Here is an 18,119-nt window from a genome sequence, read left to right on the forward strand (position 1 = left end):
AAGGCCAAAACCCACCCAGTAAGGCTGACCTTAAAAGATTATATTGGGCCTGGGTTGATAGGAATTCAGTAACCCCAAAGCAGGAAGGCTGACAGAAGATTGTTATCAATGTAAGCAGCACATATTCCTGGAACTATACTTAGACTTTATCCAGAGACCAAGAGATAGGGCGCTTTACATACAGTTTAGGGTTGGCTCCCTTCTGGTTCGCGAATTAACTTCTAAGTGGAGCCCCCCTTATCAGACATTGCGGGTTGCCCCTGTTGTGAGGCACCAAAAGAGAGTGTGGCACATCTAATGTTTGCATGCCCAGCATATAACCCAGCTAGATCCAGATGGCTAAAACCCATCTGCAGACAGCTGGGCACTACTGACCATTGTGCTGCTTTACGAATTCTAAGATCAGACCCAAGCACCCTTTTAATGTCTCGGCTAGCGTAGGCTGCGCATGCGCAATCTCGCTGGCGAGATTTTATGTTTTTTAGTAGTGGGGCTTAAACCTGCCCCTCTTCTCCATTGGCTGGCTTCCTAAACGGCGGCGAGCCATTGGAGAAGAGGTTTGTCTTTCAATTTAAGCCCCGTCTTTTTTGGATTGGGGCGTGTTTTTTCGGTTTTCTCTCTCTGTGACGTCTTCAGTCAATCAAAAGAAACACGCCCCCCCCCAGTCTGAAAAGGATGGGGCTTACAGACTCCTGCTGCTGGACGCGCGGTAATTTGTTGCTGCGTTTACACTCTGGTGTGCTGATAACTAAGATGAGATCACAAGACTTGGTAACAAAGAGTTTGCATTGTATGAATTGCCCTTTGAAATGCTGGATGTTTACGTGTGTAACTTCGGCCTAGCTGCAGAGAGCAGCATTAATCTACCAGTGCACGCAGAGGATTGCTTCCCAAATAAATCTCGGACACGATGATGTGTGATGGGGGAGTTTGAGAGCAGCAGATGTTTTATCAGCCGGCAGCAGCAGGCGCGCTCACCGCGAGCGGAGAGGGGAGGCCCGGGTGCTTCCTGTGACGAGGCCGCCTGAGGTAGGCTGGCCTGATGGGAGGTTATTTCCAGTCTGAGTGTGCACGCTGCCTGCTGCACGGCACATTCCGGTCTTCCTGACACTCGGGCCTCTCTCTCTCTCTCTTCAAGGGGTCCGCACGCGCTGGATGGCAGGACTCTAGTGGGTAAGCACCGCCGCGAGGACAAGGAGGCGGCCGCCCTGGACGCCGAGGCGGACAGAACTTCGGTGAGTTACTGCCAAAGTCTGCACTGCGGCTGACGCATTGCATGGTGTGTTGCGTGTATCCGAAAAAGCGCTTGATGTTGGACACCATGCAGGTCCATGCTGCGGTATCGACTAGTGTAGTGTGTGAAGGCGAGTTGTACGTGTACCAGTGCAGTCATTTCAAAGCCTGTCTTTCAAACCACTTCCAGCTGTGAGTGATCAAACGTTCTATTTTTGTAGCTGTCAGTCGTTTCTGTGAACCCGTGGCAGGCTGGCAGCAGAGGGTCTGGGAGCAGGGGCGCGTGCACCCAACTGGTCCAAAACAGACAGACCCCTGTTGTCACAGCGTGCGCCACATGTGGCGTGGGCTCGCCTCTGACATTGGCATCGCTTCTATGCCAGTACCTACTCGAGTTAAGCGTGCCGGCCAGGCTTCGCTAGAGGCATGTGTTATGGGTTAAATTGAGATTCTCTTATGGACGCTTTCAAAAACCATTGATTCAAAATGATTTTGACATGGGCAGCGAATACAAATACTTGAAAAGTAAATGGTTTTAAGGTACTGCCAGTCCACAAAGCGTGTGACATTAGGGTATCGAGATGGGAGAGTTAGTATGTAGCTTTGTTCCTGTATCCCATGATGCCCATTTATTAAAGTAATATTATGTTTTCAATTAATGCCTGCGTTGTGGCAGCTTGACACTTAACTACAGGGAACAATCTAAATGGGAGCAGGCAGTGCACGCGTGTTGTCTTGGGACAGTGGAGAACACACCCTCCCATACCTTTTGAAACAAAGTACACAGAGCGAAATAAAATAGCTGAAAAGGGAAGTGAGTCACTTGTAAACACATATCCATACACTAGTACGTACTCAACGTGTACATACATGTACGAGGACGCTCGCACATACCCCCCACCTCACCCCCACAACATTTGGCTGATATACGCAAATCATCTTTCTTAACATTTGCTTATGTGTGTCCGGAGACAATAGCAGTTGATGGTTTTTGGCCACTTGGGAGTGATGCTCCCAGTTCACTAAAGTGAAACCGAAACACGTCAGTAGTATGACGGGCGGCCACCATTATCCAACCAGAAGAGAACAGGAATGTTATTTTATTCCTTTTAATTTTCCGCACTGGTGGATCGTATCATAGAAAAACGCACATTGGAGGAAAGGCATCGGGTAGAATACAGCCGTTGATCAGCGTGGATGGATGAAATGTAATTTGTCTGCGTTTCTCCTGGATACTTTTCTGCACAAGTGGTCACCATAGTAGTTTGACAAAAAAGAGTAATTACCAGATAAAACATAATTTGCCTGCAAGTCTTATACTCTCTCTGGCTCATCGTGTGACCAGACGCGCAGGCCTTCAGAAGTCAGTACTAATAATGACTCCTTTTTACTCCACACTGGGATCACAGTTTGGTGGCACTATATAAATGGAAGGTGCTTACATCTCACCCATCTCAGTGGTGCTTCAATTCTGGACCTTTGGGTGTTAACTGGGCAGCCTTGCCAGGGATGGATCTTGTGCTCAGCATGCTTCAGACAAGTTATGCATCATACACTTCATTCTTTACCTTCAGTTATAAGAGGATATCCCGGCTGCCAAACGTCGAGGTTCACAGGCAGAGGAGGGTTAGTATTTGACAATTACATTTCTGTTGGTGGGACTAAACTCTACATAGGTCTTCAAAATGGCACTGAACCCTTGTACGTTTTTCACTTCCGGACAACTCCCTGATAAACATACTTTTTTTCTTTTAAAGGACGGCTTGGCCTACCTTCTTTTAAGGTCTACTAATTGATCACACTATACACAATTTTTATTCCATGTGTATAGCATGCTTCAGAAAGGTAAACAACCTTAGATTTTGCTCAATTTCCTGATCTGCTCTGTTAAACAGTGCCACTTCTAAAAGGTTTGTTCCATACCAGTTGTTTTTATTTTTGTTTCGACTCTGCAATTGGATAAGCCGATTTTTTGGAATCCTTGTTTTTATTTTGCAGTTTGCTAAACTCTGCAGACCTTATAGCAAAATTATATTTTCGAGTAAGTGAAACATCTAGTTAAAGAATTAGAGATATAAAGTAGTGTCCGTTAATGTAGAAGTCTGTTATTATATAACTTAACAGCCCCTGGGCCTCTAAACAGTGGGGCCTTGCTCAGAACACCTCCCAGAATACAGATCAAAAATGAAATAAATAGTTAGGTTTGCAAAATATCCAAAAGTGAGTTTTTATTACAAAAATATCTTGCCAACTTTCATGTTAAAAAAAAATCAACAAAACGGTTTACCGTATTTTTTTCACATATTGTAAGCTAAAATGTCTAACAGCTTCTTGCTCAGCAGCTCTGCTCATTTCGCCACATCATGCTGCGTTAAGGAGATTGCCTACTGCCATATTGCCTATGGCACGGGGATATTAAATAATTTGCTCAGAATCACTGGGCAGTGAGCAAACGTCGTAACTAGATTCAAAACTATTGTAAACATATATAGGCTAATTTATTAGTCTTATCTATACCACAATGTATTGTGCGCCCTGAATTAGGTCCTAAAAACAGCGTGTTGTGGCTCTGTGTGTGTGTGGCTGTGTGTGTGTGGCTCTGTGTGCGTGTCTGTGTGTGGCTCTGTGTATGTGTGTGTGTGTGTGTGTGTGGCTGTGTGTGTGTGTGTGTGTGGCTGTGTGTGTGTGTGGCTCTGTGTGTGGCTCTGTGTGTGTGTGTGGCTCTGTGTGTGTGGCTCTGTGTGTGTGGCTGTGTGTGTGTGGCTCTGTGTGTGTGTGGCTCTGTGTGTGTGTGGCTCTGTGTGTGTGTGGCTCTGTGTGTGTGTGTTGGTTCAAATGCAATAGGTCTCGCATTTGCGAGAGATTGAGCTATTGGCATTGTAAATGACAATGCCATTTATTTATCTGTTTTCAAAACCAACACATAAATAAAAAAATTGTCATTTACAATTCCAATAGCTCTAACTTTTGCAAAGGCGAGACCGTTGCATTGTAAATGCTTGTTGCTTGTGGTGTGGCAAAGTATCTCAGTTGTGCTTGGCTTGTCAGATCCAGATTCTTATGCAGGGAGGTCTGATATCACACTGAGAACTTTTTATTATATTTTTTAATTGTCTTCAACGAAAAGCACTGTCACTTTATCTAATCATTTTTTTTATATACATACCGATTGAATGTTAGTATTTATTGGAAGTATGACTTTATATCCCATCCTTAATTTGGGATTATCTCGTTATCTTTTAAGATCAATAATGAAACGAATAACTGGTAATATATTATGCCCTGATGCATTTTATAAACCTTGTTATTAATAACGCTTTTATGGTTGGTTGGTTGTAAAAGCTTTATTTCGATACGTAAATATCTTAAAAGCGATACATACAAAAATACATTTTCAAGGCTTATGGTAACATACATTTATGATTACTAAAATAGTCAGGTAAAATACAATAAATAGTTAAAAAGAGAATTAAATTGAAATAGAAAGCCTTTTAGCTCGGATCACCCAAGCCCATTTTAAAAACTTTGAAACACCGCAGACAATGGGGGGGGATGTGTCAGTCAGTAAAATGCGAAGGGCCACCAGATGCTGTTGTGTGCCTAAGAGCCTGCACAATGGTGTTAGCCAAAGCCTCCTTGGGGCACAATAGTCAGGACATTCGAAGAAAAAATGAGCCACCGTCTCCACCCGTGTCGAGCACATGGCACAAAAAGGAGAGGACTGGGAAGATGAAGATCTCCACCTGGACACCAAGTTGGCCAAAGGCAAGGTGCCCACTCTGAGTTTGAAGTAGAGAGCCCTATCCAGGGGAATGATGATAAGGTCGAGATAAGGCTCGTAAGCAACCACGTCTTTGATTCTCAGGAATGCTGCGGTCGAATTGCAGTGGCGTGGGTTGCGAATGAGTTTGGTGGCTATCCAATCCCAATATAACTTCTTCAAGGTGGCTTTCGGACAAGCAGAGCGAGTAACCCAGAAACCTTCCAAACCCAGCTCCACCAATAAACTCTTGATGTCCCTTAGCCATTTAATTCGTTGCCATCCCTCCATAGCAATTACCTCGGACAGGCCTTCTGCATAGGAGGCTAGCTCCGGGACCCTCCACAGGCGGGCCCACAGGAGCAGAGGCCGTAATCGCGCCTGGTCCGCGATTGATTTGCAGCCCAAATCGAGAAGCACTGGGACGGTCGGTGTGCTCGATGGGAGTGCCAAGAGTTCTTTCAAGAATTTACTTTCTGCCTTGGCTAATGCCTCCAGGTTTGTGGAGCCCCACAACTCCGCCCCATACAAAGCCGCAGCAACCCCTCGTGCTTTATAAATATCAATAGCTGGGGAGATACAATGTTTGGGGGATGAACGATGTTCCCTGAGTAGGGCACCAGTCACCCTTTTATGGTTGAGCAACATCTTTTGGATATGTGGTGTCCAGCTCATGGAGTTACTGAGGCGAATCCCTAGATAATCAAACTCTCGGACCCTCTCCAGGGGATTTAAAACCGGAGGGGGCCCTAACTTTTTGGGGGGATTCATAGTCAGGAATTTGGTCTTATCTACGTTAATAATCAGGCCCCTAAGGGAGCAGAACTCCTGGAAGCGGGTGAGGAGCTTTTGGAGACCATGAGGTGTTTTTGACATGAGCAGGGTATCGTCAGCAAAGAGCAGGGTGGGGATCCTGGTGCCCGCCAGGGACGGGGCATCTGCAGGTTCCTTAAGCAGGTGCTCAACCACACCATTCACATACAATGAGAATAGTGTGGGAGCCAGCACACATCCCTGGCGGACACCCCCAAGCACTGGGATTCTGTTGGTTTTCTCCCCGTTCTTGCCCCACCGCACCTGTGCATAGTTATCTGAATGGAGTTTAATCAGAAGTGACAGGATATAGGCGGGCAATCCCAGCCCCTGCAAAACCCTCCATAGCTCCTCCCTCGGTACTAGGTCAAAGGCAGTCTTCAGGTCAATAAAGGCCAGATAAAGACTGCCCTTGCCCAGCACCACCACCTTCCAGTACAAGAGCATCAGCCTGAATGCTTCTTCTATCGTCCCCGTACCCGAGTGGAAACCCGCCTGGAAGTCCGACAGTATTTTGTGCTCATCAGCCCACTGAAGGACCCTCCCCAAAATCACCTTCCCTACCACCTTTTGGGAAGAGTCAATTAGGCTGATGGGCCTGTAGTTAGCGGGGTTGTCCCGACACCCCTTTTTGAATATCGGGACAACCTCCGCCCCCTTCCAGGAATCAGGTACTAGTGCGCCCTTCATGATTGCATTTAATAGCGCAGCGACCAATTGTCCCCATTCCTTGGGATTGGCACGAAGCAAGTCACCGGGTACCCCATCCGGCCCCGCAGCCTTTAATGGGACCAGGGACTTGATTACAGCCTCCACCTCCCTCTCAGTGAAATCATCCATATCACTATCTGTTGAATCGTCCTCTAAGAAAAAGGACTCGCTAGTAACCCCTTCAGGGTAAGAATACAGGGCCTCGAAGTGAGTGTACCAGAGCTAGGCAGGGATGTTGCAGGGATGTAACCAGCGAAGCATCCGGCATATTCTTATTCCTAATCAGACTCCAGAAGCCCCTTGCGTCATTTCCCTTGCTTGCAATCAAAAGATCTTCCCAAAACTTCTCCTCCCACTCCCTTTTTGCTGCCCTTATAGTGAGAGAATAGACCTTCCTTGCTGTTCTAACTGCTATTGGGGACTTGGATTTAACAGCCCCTATCAAGGCCTTTTTCTGAGACCTGCATTTGGTCGTGTACCAACCCTGTTTTGTCCAGGTTTCATTACTCTTGGACGTACCCGGGGCACTGCTGGGCACGACAAAAAGTTTGCTAAGTGCCTTAATTAGGACACAGAAAACCTGCGTGGCCTCCTTGGGTGCACTCAGCAATGGGCCCAAATTGCTCTGGGCTGCATCCAGCAGGGCCCCGATGGCAGATAGTTTCTCACTGGACAGGGCGATCTTAGGCCGCTTTTATGATAACTTGTATTTTTATTGTTAAACTGTATGAATGATGATGCTTTTATGATACTTGTTATCGAAATAAAGCTATTTGACTGACTGACAAATGAATAGACAACCTATCAAGTTTCTAAATGCACCATAACGCACTGCTTTATTAATATAACTGTATAAACCAGCTTAAAAAGTAGAACATTCATCTTTATTATGATTTAAAGCCGGTGAAGGCTTTTACCCTATTTTTTTCTAATGAAATATTTTGGGTACACAAAGTTCCATGTTACTAATTACCATTTAGGTCCTCAACTGTCAGTCCCAAAGCGGTACCCTTGGGAGGATACCGCTCCAGGCCATAAATAGTGAGTAGCCCGAGTTTGCAGATGCATAATTACCACATACGCAAACCCATACCCGGAAACACGGGTCCTGGGTGTGGAGGGGCAAGGCCTCTAGGCACCAGCAGAACCCGGCCTTCACATGCCCTCTTCCTGCCGAAACAATGGGGGGATGCAAATGCCCCCACAGTCCCATGGCTGGCTCCCCAGGCCGCAGACATCCCTGGAGATTTGCACCCCCAAACGCCACCACTAACCCCGCCAAAAAAGTAATATTTGTAACTAAGGACTTAGCTCTTAAGACTTTTTATATGACACATTTGGAATTCAATCATAACGCATTTTTGTTGGTTACACTCGTGTTGTGTCGAAAACGTTAACCCTTTCTCCATTTTCGGATTTACTGAGAGTTGAACTGTAAAACACAGGAAGCAGAACTCATATAGATATTCGTATCCACTACATCTCTTTTGGAAAATATAACCTCCTTCCTGCAGTGAAACTCAGAGATCCGAGAATTCACTCCCAGTTTAAATTCACAGACATCACCACAACAAAACCTTTCCGACTTCCATTCTGTTCTGCCAGGGTACTCATACAGAGTAATGCTGAAGTAAGTGCTGGTCATGTTTTGTGAAAATCATCTTGGTCTTAATGTTTAAGCTGCGATTAAAGAGCACAACCTGGCACTGGAACAGTCCCAGCTACCCTTTGTCTTACACCTCCATCTTCCACTCAGTGTCCTACCTGTCGGCTGTCTTGCACAAATAAGCGACCCCCCCGTTTCTGCAGTGTCGGGGTTCACCTTCTGTTCAGTTCTTCTAAAGTAATAAAGTCAGCCGTGACCAGCTTTGGCCAATGAATATAGGAGTCTGGGGTAGGGTTTTAAGAAATGTCGCCGGAGAATCCCCTCCAGGTGTGGCCTCCTGCTCCCTCCCCAGCCACCTTCCAACTGACGAACCTCCGCCTCGCGGGCGCTTTATGCAATTGTGACGTCATAACGTATGCCTGTGACGGAGCGGTCACGCGCACACTGCAGCTGCAAATACACGGCTAACATAGCCTTTGCTTCCAAGTGGGCAGGTGTCAGGTTACTGCGCCGCTGGTCCTTTCCCGCACCATATCGGATCCTGATTCTTGAAATTAGGCTCTGAACATCGTTTGTACGGTTGGAAAATTTCCAACAAGCGAAAAATCACTCAGTTTAAAAGTTGGTGTCACAGGTGACATGACGTCATTTGGCACTTATGCGAATGCACATGATTCGGAACAATGCGTGGTCAGACACAGAAACTTCAAGGAACAACTTACTCCCCTTTCCATCTACAGAGCTTTGCATAACAGGTCGGCAGTTCATAGGTGCTGTTGCAGCACCATTCCAACCTGATGCACCTCCGTCCCTCCTTTCACCTCTCTCTAACCTATCTCCTCTCTTCTTGCCTTTTCATTTAGCCAAGTCCTTTTGATTTTACAAAACGTATATGTATAATATACTGATAATAAATTGGAGTCTTTAATTCCTATATAACTGCCAGTCACTAATTTTTGTATATTAGGCTACTTGTGACGCACCCAGTGCTGATTATAAAGAAAAGACACCAGAACTCAACTATTATAAGTTATGACAGTTGAGTTCTGACCTATGCAAGAAAGAGGGAACTGAGGCTTGCGACAGGTCCAGCATACGTGCCCCTTGGTCAGACTAATAGAAACAAAAGTATGCAGTGCCTAAAAAGGGGGTGGTCCAGGGATCAACAGAAGAGAAGCAGGGAATCTCTCCTTTAGGAGCAAGGGCCCTTACACACCCCAGGAGGTGTCATGCTTCATCATAGGGCAGCGCCTTGTTGGGCTAGCGCTGTAATGTCCAACGGGCCCCGCAGAGGGGCTCATTGCTGGAGGTCTTTTCTTTATGCTGATGAGACTAAAATGGGGTGGGGGGGGGGGGGGTGTTGAGAGGTAGTATGAGTATTGCGGTAAGTGTGTGCAAAAAAATAAACAATAAAAATAACAAGTGGGGTCCCAAAGGATTCATTAATGACTGGGTCCCTGCCGTGGTGTTTTATGCCTTTGGGCTTCAGCATTCTCCTTCGTGAGTTGCCCCAACAGATCCCCCACTGTGGTCACATTGGGCATACTCGAGCTGCACCAAGCCAATGCACATTTCATTTTGAAGATGGAATTGTGCAGAAATAACCACCCTCTCCCAAAAAACTAAATTGTTGCACATCTGCTGCTTTGGACTCTAAACTACACGTGGACCTATTGAAACTCAGATCACACAATGGACTAGAAATGGACTAGAAGCTACTAAGCATCCAAGTGGTCCTGCTACAGAACTAAAACAGATGTGTAGCAAAAACGCCGAAGCTAGACCGCAAGCGTCAATGCTAAACCCCACGCTGATAGGAATAATACAAAACGAACAATTGATGGACAGAATACAGAACAATGTCATACATTCACCCCAGTACAGAGATCTGGGCCCGCAATCCATTGTTTTTTGTTCGGCATTCCCTTGCTCACTGTGCCACTGAATTCAAGCTAGCCTGGCTGAAGAAGGGTGACATACACTGAAACCGGTCCCAGGATGCTTGTTTCCGGTCCGGGGAGGACTGTTCCCATGAGACACAGGGTCAAGACTGATTTACATATGACTGGGTCTAAACTGGGGTGAGGTAGTGGGCAAAAGAACGATGGATTTAACCCAGTTCTTTTGACTTGGGGAGAATGTTTGCATTGTCGGCATTCCGTCCATCATTTGTTTGCTATAAGGAATAATAAGCAAAAGACTCGCAACAAAGGGTTCAAGTTTTTCTGAGTCTAGTACCTGAGCTTCTGGTCCTCCAAACCAATCGGTACATATTACAAACTGAAAACCTACAAAAGATTACAGAATTCCAAGTATTTACGTGGCAAAAGTACTGGAGCAATGTGAAACACAGAGATTTAATCAACCTGGTAATTAGGACTTGGTAACAAGGGTATCTAACAAAGCAAAAAGGCATTGTGCATCCTGCCCACAGGAATGCTAAACTTTCACCAACTTTGTCCAGATGGGCACCCCTCTACAACTTCTTCATTCTACCACCACCCTACTTCCAAGTCCTCCTTCCAGTAACCCTGATCCTTCTAAACCTGCTAAACCAGATTACCCCATCCTCCCATCACACTGGCCCTGCCTTCCCTTTTCTTCCTCATTTCTTATCCATCCTCCTTGCCCTTCTCTGCTAGCACCCTCTTCTATCCATTGCCTCTCTTACACAATACGCCCTCCTGCTCTTTTCCCCACCATAGCCCATAACCTATGGTCCAATGCATCTACTGTAAACTATGCTCCCCTCAAAACAAAACACCTTGTGACAATAATACTCCATCCTTGAACACAAACCAAAAACAACCTGACTTACTAATACCTTCTTTGACGCATCACTTCCTATCGCACCATTACGCACTGACACACTGGCATGCTGTTCTGCTCATCCTCATCGCTCCACAATCAATCAATCAATCAATCAATCAAAGCATTTATATAGCGCACTACTCACCCGGAGGGTCTCAAGGCGCTGGGGGGGAGAGGGTACGCTACTGCTCGAACAGCCAGGTCTTGAGCTGCTTCCTGAAGGCGAGGTGGTCCTGGGTCAGGCGGAGGTGGGTCGGAAGGGAGTTCCAAGTCTTGGCGGCTAGGTAGGAGAAGGACCTTCCTCCTGTGGTGGCTCTTCGGATGCGGGGGACGGCGGCGAGGGCGTGGCTGGTCGATCGAAGCTGGCGTTTGGGAGCGTAGAAGTTGAGGCAGCTGTTGAGGTATCCTGGGCCTTGGTTGTGTAGGGCTTTGTGTGCGTGGGTGAGGAGCCGGAAGGTGATTCTTTTGTTGACCGGGAGCCAGTGCAGGTCTCTCAGCTGTCCGGAGATGTGGCTGCGGCGGGGGATGTCCAGGTTGAGTCGTGCTGAGGTGTTCTGGATCCGCTGGAGTTTCTTCTGGAGTTTGGCGGTGGTTCCGGCGTAGAGGGAGTTGCCGTAGTCCAGACGGCTGGTGACGAGGGCCTGGGTGACCGTCTTTCTGGTCTCGGTGGGGATCCATCGGAAGATCTTACGTAGCATGCGCAGGATGTTGAAGCACGACGAGGAGACGGCGTTGACCTGTCTGGTCATGGACAGGGAGGAGTCCAGGATGAAGCCCAGGTTGCGTGCGTGGTCTGTGGGTTTGGGTGCGCTGCCCAGGGCGGGGGGCCACCAGGAGTCGTCCCAGGCGGAGGGTGATGATCCCAGGATGAGGACTTCCGTCTTGTCCGAGTTCAGTTTCAGGCGGCTGTTCGACATCCATTTGGCTACGTCTGTCATCCCTTCGTGCAGGTTGGCTCTGGCTGTGGCGGGGTCGTTGGTGAGGGAGAGGATCAGCTGGGTGTTGTCGGCGTAGGAGATGATGTTGAGGTTGTGCTGGCGTGCGATGGCTGCGAGGGGGCTCATGTAGACGTTGAAGAGTGTTGGGCTGAGCGAGGAGCCTTGAGGAACGCCGCAGATGACTTCGGTGGCCTCTGATCTGAACGGGGGGAGGCGGACTCTCTGTGTTCTTCCGGCGAGGAAGGAGGTGATCCACTCCAGTGCCTTCTCCTGGATTCCGACGTTGCTGAGGCGCTGTACTAGGGTACGGTGGCAGACAGTGTCGAAGGCTGCGGAGAGGTCCAGGAGGATGAGGGCCGCTGTTTCTCCGTTGTCGAGCAGGGCTCGGATGTCATCGGTAGCTGCAATCTCTCCTCATTTCTAAACTATCACCTTCTCGACTTATCACATTAATATGCTTCAACAAGTCTGAAAAACCTCTCTCTAGTGACATCAAACCATGTGTTTTGAATCAAGCTCCCTGCTGGTATGTCGGAGACCAGGCTCAATGACATGCTCTCTCGATCTCCTAACGTCACCCTTTTTCCCAATCCTATCCTACCTTTCACACCTTCCCTTCCACCATTTTCCGTACAACTCTCTATACTGTCAATCACCTCCATACTTTAACCCTTCCATAGCCTCTCCCTAGTTATCTCCATTGACAGACTGCTGAGTCACAAACCTCCACATCCATTCCAATCAAACTGCTACTCGATCCCTTGAATGACTTGTAGGACTGACTATTACTTCTTACGCACACGCTGTACTGTCACACTGGCTATAACAACAGCAACAAAATTGTGTAGAAAGGCAATAACCGAACAATTACCCGACAATTTTTTGGAACAAACAACATCTTTTATTGCAAAACAAATCACAAGTATATCGACTTCCAGAGCAAATTCTAAAACAGCAAGATGAACACTGGTCACCACATCGTAGCCAATAAAAACCTTCTAATTCTATCAGCTACCTGGACAAGAGGGATCAATATTATTAGCTCTGCTGTCATATCAACCAAATGACTAATCACAGCCATCTCTACAGCAACTTACTAACCACTGTCAATTTACCCCATATTAACCACTATCGACCAGTGGGATTACATGAGGAGTTACTGGAGGAACTTCATCTTTGACTCCAGAACCATAGTCATGCAAAACTCCTCTCCAGGCTCCGGGCAGACATCCTGCTTCAAGCAACGTAGTCTGTGTTGAAAAATTAACCTCCAATATTCTTCAAGCCCCTGACATACCCAACTCATGTGAACACAGTTTCCAACACTATTACCTTTACATCTTGAGTACTGGTCAGAAATACTGTGGTCAATCGTATGCTATATAACAGGCTTGGGCTACTCAATCAGGTAGAGCATGGTTCCAGTGGCACAGTGTGCACGAGTACCATATCTGGGCATACCCGTCACAGGAACACAGCTATACCCAACTGATAAGCCCTAATAAGGGCGAAACTAGTCTCGGGTTGCTTGTGTTTCGGATAGGGACGGCCTGGCAAATCAGGCCGGACTGCTCCCGTTGGTGCAGCATCAAAGCTTATTTGCATACCGCTAGGTCTACTGAGGTGGCATGGAATGCAAAATAACGAGGGACCGGGATAAAGCCCAAGTATTTTTCAGTGGCTGAGATTAATTTAAGCATCACTTTTTTGTATACTTCAGTGTGATGCCTGAGGTGGGATGGGTATGCCCAGTGTGGAACCTCATGCACACTGTGCCACTGAAACCAATACCAGACTGAGAAGCCCTAATAAGGGTGAAACTAGAACTTAGGTTGCTTGTTTTCAGGTTCAGGGAGGACCTGGCCTGGGAGCAGAATTAAGACTGATTTGCATATGGCTGGCACCAAACTGAGGTAACATGTTGTACAAAATAACATTTGATTGGGATGCAGCACAATGTAATTACCAGAATTACCAGTGACAGAGATTAATTCTGTCATTCTGCCCATCACTTGTTTTGTATACTTCAGCGTTTTATCTTAAAAGCAGGTAGTGCAGCTTCCAACTAGAAAACCTGCTAAATAGTACTACACCCACAGCACAATCTACAAAGTGTTGCATGGTCTTAATAATGATAAAAGAACCAAATCAACTAATCCAAGCTTTAAACATAGCAGGATCTCACACAGGCCATTGGGCATATATAAAAGCTTTGTTCAAGAAAGTCCGGTAGCCATACTGGCCAGAGCGATCCTTAACTTTATTCTATCAACTGGAGAGTTCACAAGCAATCTGAAAACATCTTACATTAAACCCAAACTAAACAAGCAGGGATATGATCAGTCAGAGCCAGCAAATTATAAACCAATACCTAACTGACCATTTCTAAGAAAACTCATTGAAAAGGCAGCCTTATCTCCGATCTCCAGCTTCAATGAACAAAATAAACTCATTCGGGCAAACAGGATTTAAACATGAAAAAGGAGTATGAAATCGGCATTAATCTCTGTATGGGATGACCTCAAGAACACTGTAGCTTTAAACAAAGTCAAGGCACAACTCCTAATTGGCTTGTCGTCAGAATTAAACACTGTAGCCTAGCAACTGTTGATACAAAGAGTAATCAAAACCAGAAATCTGGGCACTTCCTCAACTGGATAAAATACTTTGTCACTGGTAGAGCCCAAACAAACAGTCATATTTACATTGTTCTGCTCGCCCCTATTCACCTCTGAGATAGGTGTCCACAAGGATCAACAACATCACCCCACTTCTGTTTATGTATACCCATCTCCACTTCCTGAACCTATCAGCTCCTCCAAGCTACAACTAAGGCGATGATGCCCACATCATCTCTGAACTGGAAAGACCTTCTGATCTTAAGCCTACCTGCCTCAGTATACTCCTCTCTGCAACAGACTAGTGTATGCTAAAGAAGCATTTTAAAATCGACTCAACAAAAAAATGGAAATTCTCTCCTGTGGAACCCAATAGAATTACAACCTATATTTGCATGGCCTCTGGAACTGGGAATGACAACAAACACATAACATGTGGTGAAGAACCTTGATGCAATCATGGTCCCCAACCTCTCACTCCAAACTTATGTTACTGAAGTTACCAGAGATGCCTTCTTTACAATTAGACAATGGTAGTAGATTGTGCACTCCGTTTTAGTATATATTTGTTTCAGAAATGTTTTATGATCAAACTGATTTGCGTGCCACGTATGACTGATTTCTGCCTGACATGTGGTATTGAATATGTAAGTGGCCAAGTTCCAAGTGGCAACTTGGACTCATACGTGCACAGCGTTATGGGTTAATACAACATATGTGATCCGTCCTCACCCCAATTAATGTTTAATGTGGCAATGCTAAATTAATATGGTATTGAATTTAATTTGAAGTAAGCATACAGAAAGTTGTATGAAAATAAATGCAGTTTTGAACATAATCAATTGGAGTGAGAACAGATCACACATATGAGTCCAAGTTGCCACTTGGAACATGGCCACTTACATATTCTTTACAATGAGAACAATGAGGGCCTGATTATGAGAATAGATGCTATTTATCAAACCTGATAAAGATACCATGGGGTATGTAACTAATCGAGTGCAATACATTTTACCTATTATGAGTTACTGGGAAATCCCATGCAGATTTTTATGTTTTAAGCACCAACATCTGCATAATACAGTAAATACATTATACTTTTCCCCTGTTAAATTTCGGCATTTTTGACCTCCTGAAATTTAACGAAGGTTGAGATATTTAACACAGCCGATAATTCTTGTATAAGTCAATACATTCCAAATCATAATTCCAACCCATGCGCAAACAGACACTTTTGCACACGTCAGAAGACACCGACAGACTCATAATCAGGCTCTAATTACTTAAGTTCCATTACTTAGACCTAAGGGTTCTGGACTTAGCACTCAGGCATCAATAGTCCTAGTGTTATCATGTCTTGACCATGCAAAACCAAACACAGCAATTGCCCATGAGGTGTCTAGCTTCAAGCAGCAGAGAAGTAACCATTACACAACAAGCCATGTTATGTCCTCCAATAAGTCCACGCAGAAATGATGGATAGCAACCAATAGGAATGGTATGGGTGTACTTGTTTGTCTCTCCATTCGCTGAGCTACTTAAGGACAGACCAAGGCGAGAACGAGAGCACCCATATGGCTGGAGGAGGGAAGGAGTGAGGTTAAGAGAGTGCCCCACTTGGGGCTGACATGGGAAAAACTAACACAAGCCGTAACAAATATTACAGCTTGAGGGCACTGCCTTGTTTTAACAAACCAAAAAATAATCACTCTGTCAAGCAGCATACACATTATCCAGAATCTTAAAATGGGACTTGTGAAGCAGCCCACACCCCAAGAATGGGACTGAGGTCACGGCCTCATCTGACTGGACTCTAACTTCCTCCTTTTCTGCTGCATGTATATGAAAATCCCCAGTGCCCAGAAGAAACTAAATGACACCAGACAGCAATATATAAACTGGAGGAATCATTGAGCGATGGAGCACCGAGCCCTAGACAGAGTCAACAGTGAACAATGGATGGCGACGGAGCAGCGGGCCTCCAGTGCATGAGGCTGAAGGCGCATGCAGCACTCACCTGGGACATCTGCGGCCGCAGGTTGATCTCCTTCAGGTTGACGGCATGGGGCTGCAGGTTGTTGAGTAGTTGGCACAGGAGGACCCCATCACGCAGGGCTTGTGCCAGGTCGCAGACCTGAGCCGTGTCCCACATCACCCGGTGATTGGGCGGCAGCACCCGGCACTGGATGAGCCAGCGAGCACATTGCCGCCACAGTTCCATGTCCAAGGAAATTGTTTGCTCAGGTTACTATCACACCTCTAGGGGGCGTTGATAGACCCAAGTCACTGAATTGCCCCAGAGTCACTGGAATACACAAGTAATTACAGTGCGTTGATAGACCCCAGTCACTGAATTACCCCAGAGTCACTGGAATACACAAGTAATTAAAATGCTCTAGGGGTCCAAGTGCTCCAAAAATCCTCAAGGTCCAAGCCAATGACACTCCTTCATGAGGTGCAGGAGTTCTTGTCGCTGAAACTTCTCTTGGCGACGCAGGGGTCCAGGTGGCTAACACGCCTAAAGGAGGTGGGGCAGGTCACTGAAGGTCCTCCAGGGGACGCATTAGTTCCAGGGCAGTAAATGTCCTCAGGATGTTCAGGTCAGGCACTGACAGCCCTCTCGTTAAAAGAGGAATGTCCGGGCACAGTTGCTGCCTCTTCTCTCGCCCTCAGTCACCTCCTGCCTGCTGTATCTAACAGCTCTGATCTCTTCGCCTCGCGTCATCCTCTTTCACTTCCTCTTCAGTCACTCCCCGTCCCCTTGCATCCTTCCCTCTCAGACCCTCCTTATTGCAGTGGATTGTTTCTTCTTTTCTCACCTGTCCCAATGTTTCGTCTCCCCCCGTGTCTCTACTCCTCCCTTAGCTCTCCCCTGTGTTCTGTTGTGTCGGGCCTGTACCCTGGCTTCCAGCGCCCCCCACCTCAGGGTCCCCTCGGCCTCGCGGCGCCTCCCCGTCCCCTCCCCTCGCAGGGCGCCCTCTCCCTCCGCGCCTCCTCTCACTTCCTCCTCTCGCGCGCCTGTTGCTGCGAGCAAGAAATGAGCGAGTTCCCCTTCTATAACTGTCACAGAAACCACAGCGGCTGCAGCGGGGAGCGGCGCAGGAGGAAGTGACCCGCCGCCCGCGGCCCCGGCTCTGGCACGAGAGCAGGCCTCGCGGCGCTCTCGCGCGTCGAAATAGAGAGGTTACTGAAGCAGGGCGTGGCGTTTACACTCACGCGGAGCATATACATGCCAACATTTTAGAGGGTGGGAGTTGTAAAAAAAAAAAAAAAAATACCATAAAAAAGCAGAGGCTATTTCAGGCGGTAAAGTAAAGCCAATTTGTATTCAAAAATCGGGAATGTCCCCCGTGAGTCGGGTCTGTTCGCTTGTATGCACATAGACATACAGTGTGACTGTAGCACACACAGATGCACAGTACACCCACAGAGGCACACTGCTGCTCACAGGAAGACTGATGCAAACAGCGGCCCACATAGACACCTAACATACTCATACAGACAGCCCAGGCACTCTGGGGTACACATGAGCAGAGCACCCTGTGGCAAAAACAGCTGGCAGTCTGGCATATAGCAAATACACTCGATTCCCGTGCGTGGCGTTTGAGGCCATTCCTCTTTTGGACCTG

The 18,119-nt window shown here is 46.8% G+C and overlaps 1 protein-coding gene across 1 annotated transcript in view; it reads right to left on the bottom strand.

Annotated features, from left to right (window-relative positions):
* VAV1 (vav guanine nucleotide exchange factor 1) overlaps positions 1-17,664 on the bottom strand; it is a 650,161-nt gene extending 632,497 nt beyond the window's left edge. Inside the window, exon 1 of the mRNA XM_078686053.1 lies at positions 16,508-17,664. Coding sequence (XP_078542179.1) covers positions 16,508-16,711 — 204 coding nt within the window. The 5' untranslated portion in view covers positions 16,712-17,664. The remainder of the gene's footprint in view (positions 1-16,507) is intronic.
* Positions 17,665-18,119: the final 455 nt, after the last annotated feature.

Source organism: Lissotriton helveticus, chromosome 1_1, assembly GCF_964261635.1.
Source record: "Lissotriton helveticus chromosome 1_1, aLisHel1.1, whole genome shotgun sequence".
Lineage (NCBI taxonomy): Eukaryota > Metazoa > Chordata > Amphibia > Caudata > Salamandridae > Lissotriton > Lissotriton helveticus.